Below are 13342 nucleotides of genomic sequence, written 5' to 3'. Positions count from 1 at the left end.
CTTAACTGACAGCTCTGTCCGTCAATAGCTGCAAAACTTCAAGTATTAGAGCCAATCAGAAATTAGAATGTCCACAGAAGAGGCGGGGTTTAGAGGGCTACAGTTCTCAGTGGTGTTTCACTGCTGTCGCAACAGCGCTGTTCCAAAAAGAAAAACCTCCCTACAAAACGCAGTCGAATAACGTTTACAGCCGAGGGAGTAATAACAATTCGACGCAACAGCCAGTCTGGAAGTCATCTGAATTACTGGCAGCGATGACGTCACCAACGCTATTGCCGTTCATTTTTGACCCCTCGGATCAATATTTACGAGAAATATGAATATTAAGTATGGATTTTAGTAGTACAAATATATTTTGTATGTTAGCACAGGGAAATACTGCAGAATTGTGACTATTAAACAAGTTGTGTGTATAAATAATAGCAACTGAAAAGTTATGTGTCTATATTTAAGAGTTGAAAATGAACGCGTGTAAGTGTGTGTGTGTGTGTGTGTGTGTTTACTATCAATCATTGCTAATATATATATACAGTATATACATATATATATATATATATATATATATATATATATATATATACAGTATATATATTCAAAAGAAAGGCAAAAAACACACAAGGGAGAAAAATATTCATGCTTTATTATTCGAATGGCACATCTTAAATAGTATGATTCCTGTCTTTTTTCAGTTTTCATGTTTGCCCAGGTGAGGGGAACCCCCGCCCCCACCCCGAGACGCCATGCACTCAGAAAAACAATATTTAGAGTACATTACTTACAGCATTTTGTGGATTTCCTTACTATAATACTATATTTTACAGGTAAATCAATGCTTGATTCACACAACAATGCCATACACTCACCAGTAACTGATTATTTCAATACTGTAATGCATAAAAACTATATGAGCCCTTTTCTGATCCTACTGTATTGTTGCTTATTGGTGCAATTAAATCGCTATCGGGTGCATCACAGCTCATTAGAATAACACCAGCACACACTTCATATTTCTGGTATTCATTGTTTTGTTCTGTACTCTGCAATCTGCTCGAAGGCAGCACTCTCCTTCATTTCATTCTAAAGCTCATTGATTATTTGGAGGGCCTCCTGTGCTACATAGTGGGTTTGTGAACAGCCGCAATGACGTCACAGTCACACACTACAGTCTCTAAGCATAGGAAATGGATGCTGTGTACCTACGGATGGAAAATTGGATGCCAGAACATTGCCTGTTTGCTCTACGTTCACGATAGTTACACTTAGATTATGGAAACCTTTTTCAGGTCCTCACAACCGCACATCCCCAGTTATGAGATGTGTGTGCACTTGTGCAATATAATTATCTCAGTTGTTGTTGTTGTTTTTTTTGTTTTCTTTTTAACTTCCTCTATAAAAATAATTTCATATGTTCAGTTGTTGTTATTTGTAGGTGCCAATCACGGAGGAAACAATTTTTTTGAACAAGTTAACTTTTTGTTCCCATTTTTATATCATGAAAACCTGATATTTGAATAGGGGTGTGTCGACTTTTTATATTCACTGTGCATTCCGTTCCGTACAACAATGACATGGAAAGGGAAGTTCAGAACATACAGAGAGTAACTATGGCATTAAAAATATCATTTCATTTTGCCCAAAATCAATTGAGGTGATTTAATCAACTGCCCATCCATAATGAGATGTTATTATATTTCTTTTTCTTTTACCTTGTGAGAATCGTTATGTTGTTATGGCAACTTTGCTTTCCCCTCACCCACACTTTTGACCACAGGAGCACCCTAAGACCTACCCTGAAACCTTCCAGACGACTTTCCGTTACCCTCGCGCCACACGTGTGCACACCGAACATGGCAAATAGATTACTATACATCACAACAACAAAGAATATTTATACCTTTTTGTTATCCAAGCTGGCACTCTATCCATGAAAACGACAAGCGAAAAGCATAAACCGGTCCTGTGTAAAAAGGTGTCGCCTATTAGCGTTGCTTAGTTTCCCTTGAAATGTGGAAAAGTGAAGTGAATATGAAACACTTTTGGGTACATAGAAAAAAAAGATGGAACAGGTGTGAATATTTGCATCGAGTCCTCGTGGCTACTATTGTGTCCTCATGGAGATTACGTTTTTCCTCTGCCGTTTATTGGGATGGATTCTCTAGTCACGCTGGGTCTTCTCTAGGTGGTCTGCCTCCACTGTTACCAGCTGAGGGTCCTTCAGCATGGCCTCCATCTCCAGGCTGTCGACGCTTACCAGCTGCTCCTCCACCGCATCCACGTGCACGCCCAGCCCGTTCTCCTCGCCGCCCGCCTCCGTCTCCTCAGCCGTGGCGGCAGGGTCCGCCACCGCCACCTCCTCCGCGCCATCGCGGATCTTCTTGACGTAGAAGGTGAAGGGGGGCACGCGGTAGACGCTGGTCTTGGAGCGGGCGTAGACGGTGTGGTCGGGTGTGAGGGACTTCTTCACTTTCTCCTTGGAGCTCTTCATCTTGACCCGGCGTTCCACATTGGGGGTCATGCGGGTGCCCAGTTTGTTCATCTTCTGCTCCAGGTTGTGCTTGGTCTTCTCTAGGTTGGCGCGGGTTTTCTGCCTGGTCTTCTCTAGATTCTCACGGGTCCTCTGCTTGGTCTTCTCCAGGTTCTCCTTGGTCTTCAGCTTGGTCTTCTCCATCTTTTCCTTGGAGAAGGCCTTCTTGATGCTGTCCACTTGCCTCTTAGTGGAGAGCTGCAGGCGCTTGGTTCGGGACTCCTCCACGATCTCCTCGATCTCCACCTCGTCGTCCGAGTTGAGCTTGGCCGGTTGGCCCTCGCCCTCGCCGCCCTCCTCGGGTATCTGCTGAAGACCCTCCACAGTCCCGTCCACAGAGACCGCCTCTGATGGCTTAAGTATCTTTGCAGCCTTCATTTGGTCCTGAAAAGATGTAACAGGAGAAAAAAAAATTAGCTGCAGCAGAACTTCAACTACGGTAATAAAAATAATTTGATATGTGATGAAATGCAAAACCATTTTCCTAAAATGGAATACAATGCATGGTGGCGCGGGCACCCGCAGCGGCTCCTCTTGTTGTCTTTTGTATGTTTAAGAGGGAGGAAATTTCATCTGTGCTGTGCTGTATGTATAAGCGCTTGATAAAGCATTTGACATCAAATAACAAAAATGCAACTGAACACAAGACAAAACAAAGTATATTATGACTGTGATGGTCGTTGAATTTTCATGCTGAAAGAGTGATTAGCCTCTGGGTGAGGACTGGAATCGAAAGCAAACTGAATCATCTTTACGAAACGTTCATGGAGTGCCAAAAGCAATTGCAGAGTGCCACCCAGTGGCTGCACACCGCCTTGGGTGGCTATCAAGGCATCATTGCTCAAGCAAATTGAGGTTGATGTGGTTGTTATCGAAAAGCTCATCTCAACAATATCTGTTAAACTACACGGTTCAGAGGATGCGGCTAATTTCATTCTGCATTCACTTTGTCAGAGTGAGCGAAGCGCATGTTCATTTCCTGCTTTGTTTCAACCATCGCCCAACAACGCTTTCACAATCTCAAAGCTCTAACTTTCAGTTCCAAAGGAAAATGAATACATACGAAAAGTGACTATTCAGGTAGCAGGCCGGCGACAGATTTCATATCAACCCATTGCAGTCACACCAGGTTTCCCTGCGAGTATCTTCATCATCATCATCTACAAACTCATTCTTCTGACCAGAATTTCATTTCCATGCCATTTAAAAAAAAACCATGACATTATTCAAAACTGAATAAATGAATGATGATTCGGTTAATGTTAATGCAATACAATATTTATGTTATAATAGACAAATAATATGTACTGTAAATACCACAATAATAAGTAATTCAAATGTTGCAAAAACACATTCTACATAAACATAAACCAAATCTAAAATTAGTCAATAAATGAATACTCATAATACAATTAAAAAAACATCAAAATCAATGCATTAAAAAAACCCAATGAATAACTAAATGAATGAAAAACATGTCGTCAGCAATTAAAAAAAAAAGAAGAGCACGAAAATCAAATGAATGAATTCACCTGACATGAGACATCAAGCTAATAGAATGCACTTTGGATCCCTGCACAAACAAAAGCTTCTTTTTTTTTATTTTAATTCATGAAAAAAAAATCAGTAAGGTCAAGGTCGACACAAAGAAATGAAATCGTCTGACTTGTCAAAGTCAAGACAGCAGACGGATCAAAGAAGAGGCCCAAGCCCATCAGCGACATATGATCTCGCTGTAAAAGTGGACATTCCCTCCCCGTAGAGTGGAATGGACTAGGTCCGGGTGGTGCAATTCTGTCTGCGCGGGTTTATTCTGGGCTGGCCTTTTCCTCTCCCTGGATTCCAACTGACATTTCTCTGGCCACCCGCCAGCCCTATACATGGACACTGCAGCCAACCTGCCCTAACCGCCCCACCCCGCTCCCCCCGCCTGCTGCATGGCAACAGGTAAACACGAGGACTTGTCGCCATGGCAACCAGCTCCACACCTCGCCTGGAGCAGCTGGTTTAGTTCAGAAGGGCAAGCAGCTGACACCATGACAACGCTACGCCGGGATGAAAGTCGAAGCATCTTAATTAAACAAAATGAACGGCTGCTGGCTTTTTGCACACGAAAGGAAGTGATGTCATGAGGTGGAAGTTGAACATAAAAACATTTACTCAATTCAGTCGAGGTAATCTGCCCGGATTCTACAGTAATCCCTCGTTTAGTGTGGGGTTTACATTCCAAAAAGAACCCGTGACAAGTGAAATCCGTGAAGTAGTGAAAATTTGGCAAGCTGTTACAGCGATGAGGCGCAGAGACTGGTGACATTAGTTTACAGTCCCTTAGCCAATCAACAATCAATCAATCAATCAACAATGTACTGTAAAACAAAAAAAATGCACGTAAAAAAATCTTTGGAACAGCAAAGCCATGAAAGATAAAGCGTGTTATAGCGAGGGATTACTGTATTTAAAAATATTATTCAAAAAAGAAATTAAAAAAGTACCTGTGGCTAAAAAGTGAAGAGTGGACAGTCTCTGTCAATGTAATGCATCCAAATAATGAATCAAATAGCCACACACTCTTTTCTTTCGGGCCTGTTTCCTCTCTTTGTAATATTATAATATCACTATAGTCGCCTGGACAATTTGCTTCTTCCTTGACAATCGCCATATGTTGTGTGTGTGACTTAAAAACAGCACAGTATATGTGGGGTGGGCGGCACGGTTGTCAACTGGTTAGCACCTCCGCCTCACAGTGAAGAGGTGCAGGGTTTGATTTCGGCTGTGGCCTTCCTTTGTGGAGTTTGAATGTTCTCCCCGTGGCCGTGTGGGTTTTCTCCGGGTACTCCGGTTTCCACCCACATTCCAAAAACATGCATGAAATTGTCCCTAGGTGTGATTGTTAGCATGAATGGTTGTTCGTGTATGTGTGCCCTGCGATTGGCTGGCAACCAGTTCAGGGTGTACTCCCAGAAGACAGCTGGGATAAGCTCCAGCACGTCCGCGACCCTTGTGAGGACAAGCGGATTAGAAAATGGATGGATGGATGCAGTATGTGGAGCCTTAAAACAGTAGTAGTTGGACCAGCTGAGCTTACTTGAAAATGCCGATCGAGGGTGTACCCTGCCTCTCGCCCCAAATAAGCTCGAATAGTAAAGTGAGTGATCAAGAAAATGAGTAGATTACGAGGGGAAAAAAAACTTCTGTGGGGGCGCGCGCGCGCACGCACACCCACACACAATTAATCCATTGAATTGGAGGCATAAACGTCTGCAGCAAAGAAGTGAAAACAGACTTTTGTAATGTCATGCGTGAGTGATATACAGTCTTTCCCGGGTTCTGCAATTGTTTCAGTATGATCCCATTTCAAGAATCGCTTTCTGTTTCCTTGGAAACTTATAGGGAAAGCGTGAGTCAATTAGTTCTTACCGGCAATGGAAAATTATGCACTTTACACGTTGACTATGCATCTCACAACTCTCCAAATGGTTTGACACTAGGGGGAAAAATACATACATATATAATTCTACATGAACTTTTCTGTCACAAGACATTGTGTTATCATAGTACAACCTGCAGGCAAGTGTCGGTACAACATGAATTGGCCAAGTCATACTGTACTTTCTCTGAAAGGCAATCTACATTGTGTCAATGGTTGAATTGTGTTTGGATTCTACACTCATCAATAAACAATACACAGATGTGCTTTGGGGTACAAAAAAAAAGTTTGACTCCTGATTTAAAACAGCAAATGGTGAAATGTTGAGTTTGTGTGTACAGTGAGGGTTGAAACTGAATGTGTGCGAGGGAGGGTCTGTTACTTAAGTTTCCTGTGCAGTGAGTCATACTTAATGGGAAAATTGTGCCAAACGGGTCAGTGTATGTTTGTGTGTAATTGCCACACTGGCTCAGCATCAACCGCAAGTTTTACCCGAGTGAATTTTACAAATAGGTAGCCGACTGCAGCAATAACAACATGACTTCTTGATTATGTCATCAGAAGTTTCTCTCACAAACAAACTGGACTTCGAGATTTATAATAATAATCCATCCATCCATTTTCCAACCCACTCATCCTCACAAGGGTCGCGGGGGATGCTGGAGCCTATTCCAGTCTTTGGGCAATAGGCGGGAGACACCCTGAACCGGTTGCCGGCCAATCGCAGGACACACAGAGACGAATAACCATCCGCGTTCACACTCACACTTTGGGACAATTTAGAGTGCTCAATCAGCCTGCCATGCATGTTTTTGGAATGTGGGAGGAAAACCGGAGTACCTGGAGAAAACCCACGCAGGCTGGGGGAGAACATTCAAACTCCACAAAGGGAGGCCGGAGGTGGAATAGAACCCGGTACCTCTACACTGTGAGGTCAACACGCTAAACACTGGTCCACCGGGCCGCCGATAATAAAAAAAAAAAATAATAATAATAATAATATTTTTTGTATGTGATTCCAAAGTGCCCTCTTTCCTTGTTTTGTTATGAAATACTTTTTTGAGAGTGCACTCTGCTTGCCTCGCTACTTCCCTGCACTTGAGTCCTCAACAACACACGTCCTTCTAACTAAGTTTGGTCTGTAAGGTCTTACTTTGTATAAATGGGATCATCAACTTGTATCACCATGGCAACATTTTTTTTTAAATCGTGTATGCTTGTGTCATTATCAAAAATGAAGAAAATGAATGCTGTTCCGCTGACTGATGTAATTAAAAACATATAAGTTGGTCCTGGAAATAAAAGTGAAATCCTTTTTATCCGATTTAATTATGATGCAATATAAATGCAGTTGCAAACACAATAACGCTCCATTCTGATTTACCCTATCAGAGAAATACTAATTTAAGTTTTTTTTTCTTTTTATGTTTGTAGTTTGCTCTCAAGGAACTAATTATAGGCAGCAAAATATCAGAAAGCATTCCATGCCTCCATCTTGTGACCGTACAGTGGTAATAAACCGACAGCTTGCCCCCAATATAGATCCAGTTGTATAAAGCATGCCGCGACCCTTGACCAATATCGAATATAATTTGGCGTCATCGTGACGGCAGCGCTTGCCTATATTTGGCAGGTATACAATATCGACAATCATGTTTACGGCTGTCGAAATGTACACGAACATTCCAGATCAGGCTCCACCATCACGCACAAACTGCGTCCTCGTACAGAAGCCATTCCTTTTCAGGCAGTGCGGCGCAAAGCCTCCGTGGTGGGATCAGCTGTCGGATCCCGTCTGCCCCACGCAGCTGTGCACTCTGCTTCCACAATGAGTGATATGGGCCTGCAGGAAGAAGGCCTCGTGCAAACGTTGGAGGTCCGCGTGTTGCGCCTCGAGCCCGGAGATCTCTGAAGAGTGCCACAAGTCTAAAATAAGCCCCGTCTGTGTGCTCAGGTGTCTAATTGTGAAGCTCATCTACATCTCCTCACGTATTAAACACATCAAACACGTATGAATTGAGTGTCAATGCAAGTTTTGTGGCAACTCGGCTGTGAGTAATGGAAATCCCCGTCCTGGAGAATAAGGGGACGTTCTGTGTTTATTTTTTTCCCCATGAGCGGGGAAGGCCTTCCACATTTTGTGAGGTGGAAAATATTACCTTTTCCTTTTGCAATTCAGAGAGACCTTGCGGCTCCAGTCGGTATTTGGAACTTATGATAAGAAAACGGGATCCTTCACACTGGGACGATGCCATTTATATTGACATAAGACACACATGTGCCGTAGGATGACGCGTTTTTCTCCACCTCAGAGTTTCCACTGGTGGGGAAAAAAACCACGTTCTGCACAACACTACAGTGTATAAGATTAAAGTTTAAAAAAAAAAAAGTAGTTTAGGGTATAATGCGATCGACTGATCAAATTATTTTTAAAGCCTATAACTGACGACATGTACCGGTAGTCAGTTCTTTAAAATGGCAAAGCCCCGCGTGTGACCTAATACTTTTTGCACAGTGTTCTAACACTTTCATAGATGCCAACATTTTGCCTGGAGTTACTCATTAAGATTCACACAATATTTACTTTAAAAAAAAAGTGGGCGAAAACAATACATAAAAATCCTTTTTAGAGAATAAATTCTGGTTAAGATTACATTACTAAAACAAAGGTTAAAATAATGAATTCCAAATCACACATTTGTTGAAAAAGTAACCAAACGTACAAATATTGTCGATTATTTCAAAATATATTTCATTTCTTTGATGATTTCAATTAACATCTTGTCATTCCTCGTGAAACAAAAACCCCATCGAACAATGTAAAATATAATTGCAATTAATGTAACAAATATTATTTCACAAAGTGGAATAAAAAGTCTTCCACAAATTCAACGCTGACACACAACTAATTATAATAGGTACTTCCTTGGTATGCTCCGCCCATTTACAAGTTTAGTTAGGTATAATTAAATTGACACCAGCCTTCCTCTGTTGACTTTGTAAGTTCAGTGTGCTTGAATCGCTTTTCTTTCTTTCTGTACTGAGGACACCAACAAATGCCATCATGGGTAAGCGCTTCCGAAAATGGACCGAATGGATGGAAAATAGCGGCATAATTTTTCCCGTGAATGAGATTGGAAATAGGCAACGACTGGAAGTGGTCGAAGTGAGAAACGACTGACCATGCCAGCTGACATGCAACAGTGAAATGGGAAGCCTGTCAGGCAGCTTTCCACTCACACGAAAGAAACGTCACACTGAATGCTGTGACGATGGGGCCCCTAGACGGACGGAATGAAGACAGCGACGTAATGTGCGAAGAAGACGCTGAAAATGTTCTGGGTTCAAAGTCCAACCTCCACATGGGGAACATCTGAGATGAAGGCCTTCAGATGCCATTGAGATGAATCAGGACGCTCAATTGGTGCGGAGGTTTGTGCATGAACTGTTGTCTGGCCTCAGAGGGGGATTGAGAAATGCAGTATGAAGAAACAATTGCAACAAGTGGAACCGATTGGAACACTCAAATGTAGCGCTGAGCGACACTCGAGAGGTTGATGAGCTTGGCTAAAAGACAAGCAGACGGGAAGCGAGACACGCTGCGTCTCGAGGGCGGGCTGGGGCGGCATTAGCCGCAACACACCCAGATTCCAGTTGCACGTTCTCAAGGGACAACAAGACATCATCGACTGGTTTTAGCCACACAATTAAATCGACTTTGCACAGTCTTCAAGCTAGAAAAAAAACACAGGTGTTCTCATAAAACAAACTTGAAACAAACTTTTGGTGATGTTACACAAGTCAGTGTCATTTTCGAAGTGTGCTTCCTAAAACTGAGTGTAATTTGATTAGAATGAAGGACAGTTTTCAGTCTCCAGTCTATTCCCTACCCGGCAAGCAGCGGAGGCAGTGCCGCCCTGCCCACTCCCCTGGCCGTGAAGAATAAAAAATAATAAGAACTGAGCACTCATGATTACATGAAATTATTTCTAATTTTAATTCTCTTGTCTGTGCTTTAGAATAGTTTTCTTTGTCTATCCAGCGACGACCACACACCTTGACAAAAGGCCTTTTAAAAATGAACGCATGTTCCACTGACATTTCATGCTGCCGTAACCTCCTCGTGCCTCACCCTTATCTCATCGTTAACCTGATTCAGAGTCTAAACGTGTCCCAGTGTAACACATTAACACACACAAAGAAGAAAGTGGTAAAGCTCCAACGGAGGCCAATGTAGAGTTGATACGCTGCCAATATCTTACCAGGCCATCAAATGAAAAACTACGCAACTTATCCCAGCTGGCAAAAAATAGAACAGATTGGGAGGGTGAAAAAATAGCGACTGGGAGCGTGATAGCAGCTCGCTTGCAACAGCTGCTCAGCAAAACGGGATCGGGTTGAAACAATGATAAACAGCATTCGTGTTGATTAATAAAAATGTTGGTCACGGCTCCAAATAATTTTAAGACATACATGGGTAAAGTCTCTCACATAATTTTAGTAAGAATTAAAAATCACAATGTAAATAGTAGCAAAATTTTTTTGTTTGTTTATAATTATTCAATGGAACTCTACATCATTCTTGTTTTCATTCATTGTATTTTAGGATACACTTGGATATTTTGCACGCTACCAATCTCATTCTTGTTCAAATATTTCCACACCAGCCAGTTGTGTACACCGAGATCAAACACAAGCAACGCCGTATGTTTGTGCGTATTGTAACCTTCAACTCCGATGAATAAAGTTCTTGTTAGCATACGGGCCTGCGTGGGTTTTCTCTGGGTACTCCGGTTTCCTCCCACATTCCAAAGACATGAATGGTGTGAGTGTGAACGTGGATGGTTGTTCGTCTCTGTGTGCCCTGCGATTGGCTGGCAACCGGTCCAGGGTGTCCCCCGCCTACTGCCCGAAGACAGCTGGGATAGGCTCCAGCACTCCCCGCGACCCTTGTGAGGATAAAGCGGATCGGAAAATGAATGAATGAATGCATTTCTGTTCTGTTAACTCTTATTTATTTGTTGTGAAAGGCAGGAAAGCCAATTTTCACAACAGCAAAACTTAAAATATTTTGTTGAAAATGTTATCTAGGTTTGCTGCCTTGAATATTTGAGTTTACTCAACTTCTTCTTTTTTTTTTTAATTGCAATGCGTAGTCCAGTTAAAAATGTACGGCTTACTATCTCCTGCCAACTTCTTGTGAAAACACGCTAACCACGTAGACGATCGTGAAGCATGAGAGCCACCTACTTGGTGTAATTTATTCAGCCCTAAAGCCTGCGGTTGAATTTCTGACAGACACCACAAGTGAAGCCAACCTCGCTCCTGCTGCAAAATTCCCAGACGAGGGGAAACCGTTCAACAGATTACCACAGACACACATATGCGTGAGAAATCTTACGAAGTTCGTTAAGCAGACCACTACTGCTGAACACTAAACCTCAGTCAGGCCGGATGTGAGAATATATCCTGCTAAAAACGGCGCACCCGGGAGGGAGTGTCAAGTTCACTTTATCGCTTCACCCCCTGCGACCCTCTCGCACGTCAACTCATATTGTCTCCTTTATCTTATGAGTTTTGTTTCCGAAATAATCCAGCTGCCGACAGGTACAAATAACCTATAATAGAAGAAACTACATCTTCATCTCGTGCCACCACGGCTCGCCATCTATGCTCAGAGGTTCTCTGGTTCTCTCTCAAGCGTCTGCACCCTTTCCCCATGTCCAGCATTTGTGAGGCTCACAATTTTATTTACATCTACGTATTAATAGCATCTAGCTGGCTAGTAATGATGGAAGTCCAGTGGAATGGGAGTGGCCAAAAGCTGCTCTAACATGACACCAAGCAACATTGAATGCAGTCAATGTTACGTAAGGGGCAAATTGTGTGGAGTATATCCAGTAGATGAGGCTATGGTTTAAAAAAAAAAATTCTAGTTCAAATACTTACTGATAACGTTTTTATTTAATACAGAGTAGTGTTTCAAGTGCGTTTCTCTGCCGTGTTGGATCGCAAAGACCTCTGCCACTGGGTTGCCAGGAAAACAAGGAAGCAAAATAAACTAGAGAAAGTTAGGGTGATATGGTCATGATTTTGATTTGGATTTGTTCTCTCTGCTGTTTTCCTATACTCTATGTACATGGCCCACAGGTTCCTTTCCCCTGCTCACCTGGTAGATGAGGACTTTGAAGTTGCGCCTCTTGAGCAGCTCACTCTCGTTGCTTTCTAGCTTCTTAATCTGGCCCGCCTGCTTCTCCAGGTTGCTGCGCACCGACTTGACGTTGACGCTGACTTTGCGGACCTTGTCCAGCATCTTAGTGACTGTGGTGGACGTGCCCAGATGGTTCTTGGACAGCTTGGAAATCTCCCCCTGGATGGTGGACACCGACTTCTCCATGGTCTCCTGCCGCCCTTCCAGCCCCGTCTGTGTCTGCTGGATCTGGTCCACCATGCCGATGATCTTGTCAAGCAGGGCCAGGACCATGACGCCGTTCATCTGAGCTTCGCTCTTGCCATACTCGACAGGGTTGCCGCCGTCCATCGCTGGCTCTGCGGCGGCGCTTACCAGGGCAACGTCGTCATCATCGCAGGGCACATCTGACAGATCTGTGTGCTCTTTCTGGACCCCTGTATCCGCCATGGTTGTCAGCTACAAAAACAAATGGCTCACACTACCTCTACAGACAAAAATACACCCTTTGAAAAAGAATCACCGGGATCCCCTTTACGCCTTCTGAACTTTGCTTGTCTTCCTGCTCACTAAACACTCTGTGCCTGCGCCTCTGGGATGCCAGCCAGCCAAGGGGAGTTGGGCCTCTCACCGCTCAGGCATGTGTGGCTCCACTCAAATGCCTCCGTTCCATGTGAAACCACCCAGTCAGAATTTTCCCGCCCCACCGACCCCTACTGGCAGAACTCCGCCTTCTCCAGTGCCACTCGGTGCATGGGAATCTTGGTCCCCAACTGTGGAGATACAGTATGTGAAGTCAAGAGGCAATATGCTGCCCTAGAAACAACCCGTGTCCATATTCACATATGTTCAGTGTAACAAGTGCAATTTGTAATGTAAATTACATCCATACATTTTCTATACCACTTCTCCTAATCAGGTTGGCGGGTAATCTTGAGGCAATGCCAAATACCTATCGCTATTATGCCTACTACACTACTGTATTTGAATCTTGGTCATGATGATGGTGGAACGTTGATTTGAATAAGTGTTGAGAACAGGAGGATAAACGCTACGCGATGCAAATTTAATACACTGCTATAAAAACTACTTTTCACAACAAGCGTCAATGAATTCTCCTGAGTGCTGATTGTCTTGTCACGAAAAGCATTCATGAATTCTGCTGACTGTCTGTTAAAGGAATAAATGACCCCAACATTTC

The 13342-nt window shown here is 43.1% G+C and overlaps 1 protein-coding gene across 1 annotated transcript; it reads right to left on the bottom strand.

The window, feature by feature from the left end:
• Positions 1-620: 620 nt before the first annotated feature.
• On the bottom strand, positions 621-12808 carry cavin1a (caveolae associated protein 1a). Its single transcript, XM_086132410.1, has 2 exons — positions 12121-12808; positions 621-2908 (listed from the first exon to the last, which is right to left on the bottom strand). The coding sequence occupies exons 1-2, from the start codon at positions 12589-12591 to the stop codon at positions 2156-2158; spliced, it is 1224 nt and encodes a 407-aa protein (XP_085988536.1). The 5' UTR covers positions 12592-12808; the 3' UTR covers positions 621-2155.
• Between the last annotated feature and the right edge of the window lie 534 nt (positions 12809-13342).

Source organism: Hippocampus guttulatus, chromosome 16, assembly GCF_054856545.1.
Source record: "Hippocampus guttulatus isolate MCC_2025c chromosome 16, RoL_Hgut_1.0, whole genome shotgun sequence".
Lineage (NCBI taxonomy): Eukaryota > Metazoa > Chordata > Actinopteri > Syngnathiformes > Syngnathidae > Hippocampus > Hippocampus guttulatus.
This window is presented reverse-complemented; position numbering and strand designations above follow the sequence as displayed.